The following is a 13,048-nucleotide window of genomic DNA, read 5'->3' as shown; positions in this document are numbered from 1 at the left end:
ACGAGAATATTTATTGAGTACTTACTGTGTACTGGGTGCTGTGCCAAGCACTTCTTATGCATTATATTAATTAATCCTCGTAACAATCTTGAAAACTAGGCATTATCATCTCCCTCTTACAAATGAGGACATGATGCACAGAGAGTTTATGCTGCTTGCCCAAGGTCACACAGTGATAAGTTGCAGAGCTGGTCTTCAATCCATATCTGTTTCAATCTAGAGTTTAAACTCTTCATGATGACATCAGAGACTAGCACATTTAGGAAGTAATTGCATGTGTAGGATTACAGTGATCTAAACAAAGAATAACAGGTTCTGATGGGTCACTTTTGGGCAGACATGATGGAAGACAGAATTCACAAAAGATTTCTTGAAGAAATTGTTTTGAGTTTTATTTTGAAACGAAGGATATAAATTGGCCTAGAGAAACAGATGAGTTTGCACTGAGGGGATGGACTATATGAGGCCATGAAGATACAAACGAACAAATTTCATGTTCAGGAAGCAACGTAAAGACTTACGCATTGCAGGGTGATAGCCAGAAATAAAGCTGATGTCATAGGGATGAAAATCCAAGAGGTTTCACTTTATTATAATAGGCACTGGAGATGCACTCTCAGTTCTCAAGCAAGAAAAGGAACATAATTAAAATTGTCTTTGATTGTACAGTTTATCCTACAACTCATGTGGGATAAATATGAGCTTCGAGTGCATCAGGGAAGGGCAAAAGAACATTTCTTAGCAAAACATATTTGATACTCAACAAATTATCTTCAGAAGTACCACATAGCTCATCTCACTAAGGCCCTATGGACATAATAGTGCAATGACAGTGTACTTAGGCGTTTAAATTAAGAGACCTGAATACAGATTTTACGTAATTTTTAGAAATAAAGGTGACTCGTCCACTGCAGTTAAGCTACCAGTGCATTCCTTTGGCCCATCAGCACTGGTACTGTGTAGTATACATAAAAGGAACACAGAAGGGTTACAGATTAAAGTCAGAGTTGGGCAAATAGAAATCTCTCAACAGTATGTACTAAATTGAATTGAATGGAAGTCTGCTTTCAGATCTCAATTGCTGCTCCTGACTGAGGGCCAATGTATTTGGTGAATTATAGTTGGGTCCCTTCCATTATAAATCCACTAATGCTAACTTAATGTCTCTTCACATTTTCTAAAATGACTTTTTTCTCTCTCTCCCTCCATCTCCCTCTCTCTCTCTGTTTTTCTCTCTCCAGTTTCAGAGACCTAATGACTTCTCACCCCCTTTCCGCTTTGGGACCGTGCCCAACGGCAGCACAGAGAGAAATATTCGCAATAACTATGCAGAAATGCATGCCTACATGGGAAAGTTCAACCAGAGGGGTGTAGATGATGCATTGCTCTCCCTGAAAACAGGGTAAGAATTGCTTCCAGGCTCAGAGTCCTTGATCTGTTTCTCCCATTTATTAAGCATACTATTGAATCACATGTACTAGGTATACAATGCTTGGTATCATAAAATGTTAAAGAAGACTTCATTTGCTCTTTAAGGATTTCAGAGTTAAATTTGATTGTATCATTTGAATCAATGTACAAAGATTCCTATGCTATTACTTCTATATATATATATATATATATATATTTTTTTTTTTTTACAAATTATTTTCTAGTTGCACTAATGTAGCCATTAAATAAGAATGAAATAAATGTAGAAGTAGGAGGGCAGAGTCAAGGATAAGGTATTTGTGTTGTGTATGAAATAAAGACCTGTTGTCTAAGAGGTGAAAATTATGGTTCTGGTGTCTCATGGACAAGGGAGAAATAAAACGGGGAAAGTGAAAATGTTTTTAGATAACTAACAATAAGAATGTGTTGACTGATCTCCAGTGCCAGCTTGTGTTAACATATTCTGTCCTCTAGGGAATGTTTGTCCATTAAAAGGAGTTTGTGACCTACACATGTGTTGGCTTGCACAGTCCCAGCCACACTGGTCCCTTTGTTCATTTGGCCTCCACACGCCACAGCTGTGGAGGATGATGGATAATGGAGCAGTATAGATGTTGGGATTTGGAGGTCAAAGAGTCTTGTAGCTGATTTTCTTTGTTGTGTGATGACTAACAGCACTTGGACCTCTTCTCAATACCCTTGTAGCTCTAGGTCTGGAAAAGGCACCTAGATACATGGTTACTTAAAATACTGTTAGATTCTGTTTTATCACCATAAATACAGTCACAGAAGATTTCAGAAGATGGGATTTGAGCTTGAAGGTAGGAGCGCTTTGGGTAGCCTAACGCCTGCTACACCCACCATTCTCATTCATATCAGGGCTTTGGTTTTTTGGTGTGTCCCTTTCTATAGTGTACCTAACAAAGTTACTTACTAAAAATGAAGGAAATAATGATGTGGCTTTTCTTTCTTGCAGACATCTCTATTACCTGTATGGCTATATCTAAATTTCTTCCTCTACCTTTGATATGTTTAAATGTTGGTTTTAAATATTGATTTATGCCTTCCTGCCCTACTCCTGGTCTTACTCCCTTTTTTATGTATTTCTCCCTTGCAAAGGGAGAAATACATAAAATGAGGTTCTTATATGTTTAGGAACTATATGCTGTAATTTATATATTTGAGAGATCTGAATTCTTCTGTATGTTGCCTTCTCTTGTAGTTTCACTCATCTGCTCTTACACCAGCCTGAACTGCCAGCACCTCAACCCCTCACCTCTATCCTTGTGCTGCACGACAGAATATTGGAACTTTTCTGACCACAGAAATAGCATTGCACATGTATTGAAACACAAACACCTACACTTATCCCCACTCCAGACTGTAATGAACTGAGAAATGAAAAATGTTATATAAATCTAACCCCATGCTATTTGTTGCTCGTTGCGGTGGTTACTTTTCATTATTTCTGTTATTATTTTTATTGATCCCTTTTTACTCCTTCTTCTTTTCAGACACAGTTTATGAGTTGGCTTCAGGCCCAACTTACATTCTCATCATTCCCAGTGGGAGGAAAAGAACTCCTCCTTTCAACCCAAATCACATAAAGAACAGCCTGGGATTTAGGCTTTAGATTCTGGCAGAGTTCCAACTTAAACCTTACTTTGAACCAATTCTCCACATAGTTTTCTGGAACCTTACTGCTCCATATTAATGGCCCCGTAGGTAGTTTTGTTCTAAAATTCCTCCATTGGATTTGTTTGCTTTTTTTCTGTGCAGGAAACTGGATGCCTTCATCTATGATGCAGCAGTGCTGAACTATATGGCAGGCAGAGATGAAGGCTGCAAGCTGGTGACCATTGGCAGTGGGAAGGTCTTTGCTTCCACTGGCTATGGCATTGCCATCCAAAAAGATTCTGGGTGGAAGCGCCAGGTGGACCTTGCTATCCTGCAGCTCTTTGGAGATGGTGAGTTCAAGAAAGGGAAAGTGCCCATTTGTCCTCTACGAATATCCACCTTTTCTTTTCCTCCATTTCTTTAACCTGTGCATTTCCAGGCAAGCATTTCACAGTATATTCTGAGGCTTTTGGGTACATGTTGGTTTACTATTGCTGCTGTAACAAAGTGCCTTGCACTGAGCGGCTTAAACAACGGAAATGTGTTGTCTCACAGCTCCAGAGACTAGACATCTGAAATCACAGTTTCAGCAGGGTCATTCTCTTCTGGGGTCTGCAAGGGAGAATCTGTTTCATTCTTCTCTCATAGTATCTGGTGGGTTGCTGATAATCTTTGGTGATCCTTATCTTGGAGAAGCAGAAGGTCCCCCAACCTCTGATTCATGTTCACATAGCATCTAACCAGTGTGCATGTTTTCCCTCTGCATATGTCTGTGTCTGAATTTCCTTTTTTCTTAAGAATGCCAGTCATATTAAATTAGGGTCTCACCCTACTCTGGGATGAGCTCAGCTTAATTATGTTTGCAATAACTCTATTTCCAAATAAAGTCGCATTCCAAGGTATTGGGTGTTAGGACTTCAACATACATATTTCATGGAGGATGCTATAACATCTTTCACCCCATAATAATGAAAGATGGCAGGGAGAATATTGAAGCAGTTTGTCAAGGAGGTTTGTTTTTGGGTTGCAGACATAAACAAACCTTCAGGGATAAAGTAGGAGAACTGACATTAGATGTTTCATCCAATCATCTCACATGTGACCGAAACAATAGATGGAACTGTGGAAGGTCTCTGCTCTTTATTTCTTTGCCCTACCTCTGGACCTATAAACTTGCAGCCATCTCTTCACTCTTCCCTTTCTCCCATCTTGCTCTTTTGGCTGGAAGAGGCAGAAGTCAGGGCTAGGGTCCTCATAGGCAGACACCATCAGCCAATCCTGACAGCAGACTGAGCCACCAACTTGAGCTGAAAAAGATCTCATCTTCTGTTTCGTGATACCCCTGTCTTCTGCCTCCCTCTTCACTTTATTGTACAAAGAATCTACTCTTTCTGTTAGCATCACAGAAACTAACTCAGTGATGGATCAGCAGCCAGACTCTACTTGGCTTCACCAGCCTTCAGCCAAGTGGCTATCTCAGTTATGTCTGCAGAAGCTTTGCTGTTAAGGATGAGATCAGAAGCAGAAGACCACAGGTGGATTTACAGAATCCAGGTGAAGTTGTCTGCTCCGCTGGTTAGGAGAATCATAGTTTGTTCAAATAAATGAGGGGAAAGTGATGTGATTAACATTGAAAATAGGAGTATGTTTTAGCTGGAGTGTTACCAAGCCACTTTGGTATAAGATCTTCTGTAATTTTACTGTAGCTGTCACTTAAATACAATAATGGAGACTGTATCCATGAGAAAGAGATGATTTGCAAAAGTTGCCAAAGCTTTAGTCAGATTATGTAAGCAAAGTTCAATGTTTTAGCCAAACTAGAACTATTGGAATAGGCAATTTTCTTCATGAGAGTTTCAGAGTTTTCCTTGTCTAGAAGTATTCTAGGGCACGTGGTTTCTTTTACTTTTTGTCTTGGACCAGTTCCTTTCTACTTCCTAATGTCTAGTGAGTGGAAAAAGATCACTGAAATCTGACATGAATTACAGTAATCAAAGCTCCCTTAAACAATGTGTAAAGGAGGCAACTCAATTTGGGGGTCTTATTTTACCCAAGCTTACTCCTCTTTGCTCTTTATTTGCTTCAACAAGAGATCAGTAAATCTGAGGAGCACTAGGGAATCAATCAATCTCTCTGCCCATCTCTTTCTGCCTCTTTTCTCCTTACCCAATCTGCTTTGCACAATTTTAAGAGCAATTCTCTGAATCACTCATTTGATTATGTTATTCCCCACTGTCTATTATAAAGTGCAGAATGCTTAATCTGATACTCAGGTCTTCAGCGCTCTTGCATCAATCTTTTTTATTCAGCTTCTTTTACCTACTATTATTCTGTTTGAACTGTTCTGCATGCCTTTCCCTAAACATTCCTTGTGTTTTCCCACTGATCATGCTATTCCTGCTGCCTGGAGTGCCTTTTTGTACAATGTAAATTAAAATTCATCCATCCAACATGCCCACCTCCAACTCCTACTTACTTCACGAAAACCCACTGGCTATGCCATCCACAGAATTACTGTCACCACTTTGAACTCTTGTTACCTGCAGATAGCTTGTCATTATGATTACTTGTATGCCAATTTATACAGGCTAGATAATGGAGAGCAGGAGCGACATCTCATGTGTTCGTATCACCTGCAGTACTGACATGAAGTTTTTATTGAATGCTTACTGAGTACATTGCTGAATTAATATATAATGGTGTTAATAAGATTAATGTTAACTTTATTCATTTCCTTTTTGTCTCCTTGTCTCTTTTTCTCCCATTTCTCTTTCTTGCTCAATACAACTTTATTCATTTCTTTTTGTCTTTTTTGCTCTGTTTTTTTCTCTTTCATGTTCAATACCCCTCTTTTCCCCTTTTCTCTACTCCTTTCCATCTGTTTTCCTTCTCTGTCCTGTCCCCAGGGGAAATGGAAGAACTGGAAGCTCTCTGGCTCACTGGCATTTGTCACAATGAGAAGAACGAGGTCATGAGCAGCCAGCTGGACATTGATAACATGGCTGGGGTCTTCTACATGTTGGGCGCGGCCATGGCTCTCAGCCTTATCACCTTCATCTGCGAACACCTTTTCTATTGGCAGTTCCGGCATTGCTTTATGGGTGTCTGCTCTGGCACGCCTGGCATGGTCTTCTCCATCAGCAGAGTAAGTATTTTGATTTAAATGCCTAGATCTCATTAAGGACCGCTTAGCCTAGCACTGTGCGAAGCAGAGAGACCCAAGAGGACACGATCTCCAGCCCCATGTTGCTCAAGCAAGAAACCACATCATGTATGTTTCCTCAGGAGTTTGTGTGATATGATTTCAAGTGGCTCAAAAAAGTGGGTGATACTATATTTCCTTCAAGAAACAGCTTTCTGTGTGGGATTTGGGCATTTGGTTCTCTAAAGAACTGGCAGATCTGTCAAAATGGAAAATTTGGCTTTTTACCAAATGCCTTTCATCACCATTAGTTAGTTCTGTATAACTTGTATTAATTATCTAATCCTTTAAAACCATACATTTTTATTTAAATAATAATGTGTAACATCTCTCTCTTATTCCAACATACGAAGGTATATCTTTTTTAGTTTTGGGTTTTTTTTTTTTTTTGGTATATTATTAGTTGTTTCACTCTATGTTTTAACCATGTGTGGGTTATGGAGAGTTAAAGAGAGCTTAGCAGAACCTTCAGAAATAATTTCTGACTCATAAGAAATTTACATGCCAGAAACTTCCCTAGTTGGAGCAAGAGTAAAACTCTTAGGTCATTTTTTATTTAGGTCTCCTCTTCATTCCTAGCTCAAAATGAGACATTAGGAAGATAGATAGTTTTGTGTATGAGCAGAAAGGCATACACAAAAAAACAGGGAGCAGTTTTTTTAAAAAGTGAGCTTCTTTTGATTTTGTTAATAAAGTAGAGAAACTAATTTGTGAGAGGTGAACTCAAATGTCCTTTTAGAATGGAGGGCCAGGTTCCAGAGATGGCCAACTTTGACTCAAATGGAGTTCTGTATTAATGGGAAATCAATTTTCTCATTATTTCATCTTTTCATCATTTTCCTATCAGCATTTTACTGATAGAGAGCAATTTCTCCATTTCCTCTCTGGCTGTGAGTTAATTCAGGCCATCGAGTGAGCTCAGAGCAGGAGGATGGAACTTGGGGTGGTGATGATCCCTGAGCCATGTTGCTTTCCTGGTAGCCCTTCTCTAAGATCTAAGATAGGGGAATGCCAGAAGTTTTGGGAGTTGGTGATCTGTAATAAAAACCCCACTGATTATCCTTTGACACAATCAATGCCTCTATAGAGGGAAAAAAAGGCTTGGAATTTTCTCTTGATCTCAATCAGGAGGGGTTAGGAGGAGAACTGGGAAAGTGGAATAACCTCACCTTGAAGATCTTCTATGTTGCTGATTCCCTGGGGGACAATGAGACTTAGCTTGTCTAAACCTTTCTTCTTTCCCCTTTAGCTATGATTCTTCTTCTAACCTTCTCCCCTCTCATTCCCATCCACTGGGACAGCTTCCCTTTCCAAATTAGTCCCATTTGTTGTAATGATGCAATTCAAACAACCTCTTTTCAAATACTTTCCCTAGCCAGGGAGAAAAGTTCCAAGTTTGTCCACCTTTCCAGGTAGGGAGCAAGATGTGAGCAGGAGGTTGCCTCGACTTTAGAATAAAACATACTGAGCCCTCCAGGAGCCCAGCCCACCACCTCTCCTGGACAGTGTCCTTCAAAGCCCTGTACAAGGAGCTGTACACAGGGAGCTCTCGATCAATACTAATTTGTTAAGATGTTAATTATTGATGATGACAGTGAGTGAGTAAGTATAAGGAAGAAAACAGGAGCTAAAGAGAGAATTCAACAAGGGAGTTATTTATTCCTATTGAGTACTGAATATTTGTCCCAATTCTTCCCTCCCACGGTGTGGAACACAGCAGGAGAAAAATCCTTCTTTGACCCCAGGGCTTCCTAATTCTCTCTCTCTGTGAATTTTGTTCATGCTTGGCTCAAGAAGAGAATCGCTCAGCTGTTATTTGGTGACCAAAATTCTAAAACCTGCTTAAAATTTGTCAGAGCTGGAAAAGAGTGGCAATTGTGAGTTATTGAGCTTCGCGGGGCTTTACTGCCAGCCAGGAGTGGCCAGCCACGGCAGAGCAACCTCAGCGTTCATAGAGCACAGCCATTTATCTCCAGGAGGCCGACAATACTTTTTGCTATGGGTGGATATCATGGCCTCATTTTTAAGATGCGAAAATCTAGACATAGAAAACCAAGATAAGTCAACGGTGAAGTTGAGGCAAAAATGCCGTATCGTACAATTCCAGTCTCTTTGCTCAAGTTATTGGTGTGGCCATGCCTCCTCTCTGATGGCCAGATCACTGACCTCAGCTCATGACATGACAATCACCAAATTCAGGGCTTAAATTAGGCAAGCTTCTAGCCAGATTTTTGAATATGTTAAACTATTCACTTCATGCTTTCCCTGATGTTTTCTTATCCGGTTGGGGCAATTATTGGTGGGAGAGTATTTTTTGTGGTCATTTTTAGCCTTGCTGGAGACCTAACCTGTCCCCCATTCTTGCTTCAGGGTATCTACAGCTGCATCCATGGGGTGGCCATCGAGGAGCGCCAATCTGTAATGAACTCCCCCACCGCAACCATGAACAACACACACTCCAACATCCTGCGCCTGCTGCGGACGGCCAAGAACATGGCTAACCTCTCTGGCGTGAACGGCTCCCCGCAGAGCGCCCTGGACTTCATCCGACGGGAGTCGTCCGTCTATGACATCTCAGAGCACCGCCGTAGCTTCACGCATTCTGACTGCAAATCCTACAACAACCCCCCCTGCGAGGAGAACCTCTTCAGTGACTACATCAGTGAGGTGGAGAGAACGTTCGGAAACCTGCAGCTGAAGGACAGCAATGTGTACCAAGATCACTACCACCATCACCACCGGCCCCATAGCATCGGCAGCGCCAGCTCCATCGACGGGCTCTACGACTGTGACAACCCACCCTTCAGCACCCAGTCCAGGTCCATCAGCAAGAAGCCCCTGGACATCGGCCTCCCCTCCTCCAAGCACAGCCAGCTCAGTGACCTGTATGGCAAATTCTCCTTCAAGAGCGACCGCTACAGTGGCCACGACGACTTGATCCGCTCCGATGTCTCTGACATCTCAACCCACACCGTCACCTACGGGAACATCGAGGGCAATGCCGCCAAGAGGCGTAAGCAGCAATATAAGGACAGCCTGAAGAAGCGGCCGGCCTCGGCCAAGTCCCGCAGGGAGTTTGACGAGATTGAGCTGGCCTACCGTCGCCGACCGCCCCGCTCCCCTGACCACAAGCGCTACTTCAGGGACAAGGAAGGGCTACGGGACTTCTACCTGGACCAGTTCCGAACAAAGGAGAACTCACCCCACTGGGAGCACGTGGACCTGACCGACATCTACAAGGAGCGGAGTGATGACTTTAAGCGTGACTCGGTCAGCGGAGGAGGGCCCTGTACCAACAGGTCTCACATCAAGCATGGGACGGGTGACAAGCACGGCGTGGTCAGCGGGGTACCTGCACCTTGGGAGAAGAACCTGACCAACGTGGAGTGGGAGGACCGGTCCGGGGGCAACTTCTGCCGCAGCTGCCCCTCCAAGCTGCACAACTACTCCACGGCGGTGCCGGGTCAGAACTCGGGCAGGCAGGCGTGCATCCGGTGTGAGGCTTGCAAGAAAGCAGGTAACCTGTATGACATCAGCGAGGACAACTCCCTGCAGGAACTGGACCAGCCGGCTGCCCCGGTGGCGGTGACATCAAACGCCTCCACCACCAAGTACCCTCAGAGCCCGACTAATTCCAAGGCCCAGAAGAAGAACCGGAACAAGCTGCGCCGGCAGCACTCCTACGACACCTTCGTGGACCTGCAGAAGGAAGAAGCTGCCCTGGCCCCGCGCAGCGTGAGCCTGAAAGACAAGGGCCGATTCATGGATGGGAGCCCCTACGCCCACATGTTTGAGATGTCAGCTGGCGAGAGCACCTTTGCCAACAACAAGTCCTCAGTGCCCACTGCCGGACACCACCACCACAACAACCCTGGCGGCGGCTACATGCTCAGCAAGTCGCTCTACCCTGACCGGGTCACGCAAAACCCTTTCATCCCCACTTTTGGGGACGACCAGTGCTTGCTCCATGGCAGCAAATCCTACTTCTTCAGGCAGCCGGTGGCAGGGGCGTCGAAAGCCAGGCCAGACTTCCGGGCCCTTGTCACCAACAAGCCGGTGGTCTCGGCCCTTCATGGGGCCGTGCCAGCCCGTTTCCAGAAGGACATCTGTATAGGGAACCAGTCCAACCCCTGTGTGCCTAACAACAAAAACCCCAGGGCTTTCAATGGCTCCAGCAATGGGCATGTTTATGAGAAACTTTCTAGTATTGAGTCTGATGTCTGAGTGAGGGAACAGAGAGGTTAAGGTGGGTACGGGAGGGTAAGGCTGTGGGTCGTGTGATGCGCATGTCACGGAGGGTGACGGGGGTGAACTTGGTTCCCATTTGCTCCTTTCTTGTTGTTTTAATTTATTTATGGGATCCTGGAGTTCTGGTTCCTACTGAGGGCAACCCCGGTGACCAGTACCATCTCTCCTCCTTTTCGCAGTTCTCTCCTCCCCACCCCCCGCCCCGCTCTGTCAGCCATTCCTGTTCCCATGAGATGACGCCATGGGCCCTCTCAGCAGGGGAGGGTGGAGCGGAGAAAGGAAGGGCTGCATGCGAGCTTCCTCCTGCTGTAGAAGAGCTCCTTGCCATCCTCTTTGAGTGAAGCTGGAACCAAAAAGAGGCCATGTGAGCACAAAGGTAGCTTTTCCCAAACTCATCTTTTCATTTAGGTGAGGAAGCAAAAGCATCTACGTGAGACCATTTAGCACACTGCTTGTGAAAGGAAAGAGGCTCTGGCTAAATTCTTGCTGCTAAGATGGCATCTGTCTAGGAATCATGTGCCTAGCAGAGGTTGGGAAGCCATGTGTGTTTATATATAAGCCAAAAAAATGCTTGCTTCAACCCCATGAGACTCGATAGTGGTGGTGAACAGGAACAAAAGGTCATTGGTTGGGAGTGGATTCTTGAACAAATGGGAAAGTATATTATGACAATGTCCCATGGTGCCCTGGAGGCAAGAGCAGCTGGCTTGTGTATGCATGTGTGTTCATGCACACTTGCACCCACATGTAGTCAGGTGCCTCTAGAAAAGGCAACCTTGACTCTTTCTGTTGTTTCTTTCAATATCCCCAAGCAGTGTGATTGTTTGGCTTATATACAGACAGAGATGGCCACGTGTCTCTTGAATCTTGGCTGTGTCTCCCTTCATCCTTCCTGAATAAGGAGAATTAAAATTATTGATAAAGAAGATTCTATGGTCTAGATGAAAAAAGGCGGTGCGCAAGCCTGCAAGAGCAAGGTACAAAAACAAGTCCTCTGTGGCCGGCAATCGTTTTGACCAGTTTGAACCTAGAACTTTCCAGGAAGGCTAAAGGGAAACAATTTTTGCAGCCACGATTCTTTTGCCCACACTTGAGAGCAAAAGATCCTACAAAGCTCTTTTTGAGTTTTTAGACTCTTGACTGGCCAAGATTTGGGGAGGAGCTAAGAAGCCTTTGAAGACGCAAGGAGTCTGTATGGTAGGGTAAGTGAGAGAGGGGGATGTTTCCAATGCTTTGATCCCTTCTTACTTAACCTGAAGCTGGAAGAGCAGGCTTCTTCCCCCAAAACTGATTACAGCTGCTATGGAGCAGACAGTTAAGAGAAATGAGCTTGCCTCCATGAGTGCAGCTCAGGAGGCACAAAGAGAGGGGAAGACACTTGGGATTGGGGGAGGGGAGCAGAGAGGGACTCTACCACCTCTTTGGGCCTGGCTCCCTGGCAATGTGACTTGAGCCTAGAGTGAACACTCTTGGTAGAAGCCCTTCCACCTGCCTGCAACACCTCCTTTCCCTCTCAAATTGTACCACTGAAGAATAAAAAAAAGATACATATATGTATAAAACTCCAGGGATGAGGGTACCGGCAGACGTGATGCCCCCTTCATTTAACATTGGAAAATTGAGAAGGGAAATGAATATGTGTCACTGCCGGTCCTGAAGCTTGGGGTAGGGCTGTTCTGTGGGTCAGTTCCACTGTCCTGCCATCCTCCCCTACACAGGGAGGCATCCAGAGAGCCCCGGGTCTATGTGGAAGCTTGACTGCAGGATCGCCATGTTGCACACAGGACACATAAACCAGAAAGGTGCTCATCCTCCTCTGGAAGGAAGCTGCCATGTCTCTTCAAGTCACTCCCTCCAGGGCTGCTCTTCGCCCCTGTTCGCCCTCACTTGCGACCCTTCCTCATCCTGCCCTTGACTGCTGCCCCCGACCCTTCTCCTTGATTTTTACCTCAGTATCTTTCATTTTAAAGCCAACTGAAGGCCTTGTAAAGCTTTGTTTCCTTTCTAAAATGAACGTGGGGGCACGGGGCTGAACCTCTCACAGATCTGGAGAGAGGAGCACGGAGTGCTTTACCTTAGGTAACAGGAAAGACTGAGAGAGAGGACAGAGGGCGTGAGGCACCTCCAGGAGGAAGAAGGCAAAGGGCCGTGTAAACACCGCTTCGCCCTGACTCTGTCCAGGGGTCAGGGACTCATTCCCTCATCTTCCTCTTACCTCACCCCTTTCAAACAAAAAACCAAACCAACTAACCTAGCGAACAGCAATCTAGAACCAAGGGGGCTCTTTGTCTCCGCTGGCGACAGAAATCAAGATGGTGTTTATTTCATATGTAAATATTTTGTTTTCTAATTAATTTTGTATAGATAAAGTGTTCTCTTGTGAGTATTCAGGGTGTTGGGCTGGAGGGAGTGGGGTGGGGATGGGAACGAGAGGGAAAAAGTGTTTTGTTATGGGTTTTCATTTTCCATTGGGGGAATTGTTTTGTATGGCTTTTGCTTCAGGGTGTCTGGAAAAAGTGAATGCCCATGGAGGCCATGATGGTGAAAAAG

The 13,048-nt window shown here is 44.4% G+C and overlaps 1 protein-coding gene across 3 annotated transcripts in view; it reads left to right on the top strand.

The window, feature by feature from the left end:
* GRIN2B (glutamate ionotropic receptor NMDA type subunit 2B) overlaps positions 1 to 11,441 on the top strand; it is a 417,330-nt gene extending 405,889 nt beyond the window's left edge. For all 3 annotated transcript variants that reach the window (XM_032253693.1, XM_032253694.1, XM_032253695.1), the window contains 4 exons: positions 1,242 to 1,402; positions 3,211 to 3,398; positions 5,955 to 6,193; positions 8,621 to 11,441. In XM_032253693.1, coding sequence (XP_032109584.1) covers positions 1,242 to 1,402; positions 3,211 to 3,398; positions 5,955 to 6,193; positions 8,621 to 10,474 — 2,442 coding nt within the window. In that variant the 3' untranslated portion in view covers positions 10,475 to 11,441. The remainder of the gene's footprint in view (positions 1 to 1,241; positions 1,403 to 3,210; positions 3,399 to 5,954; positions 6,194 to 8,620) is intronic.
* Positions 11,442 to 13,048: the final 1,607 nt, after the last annotated feature.

Source organism: Sapajus apella, unplaced genomic scaffold, assembly GCF_009761245.1.
Source record: "Sapajus apella isolate SASKATOON/1434 unplaced genomic scaffold, GSC_monkey_1.0 scaffold84, whole genome shotgun sequence".
NCBI lineage: Eukaryota > Metazoa > Chordata > Mammalia > Primates > Cebidae > Sapajus > Sapajus apella.
The sequence above is the reverse complement of the archived record's forward strand: the minus strand, read 5'-3'. Positions and strand labels throughout refer to the sequence as shown.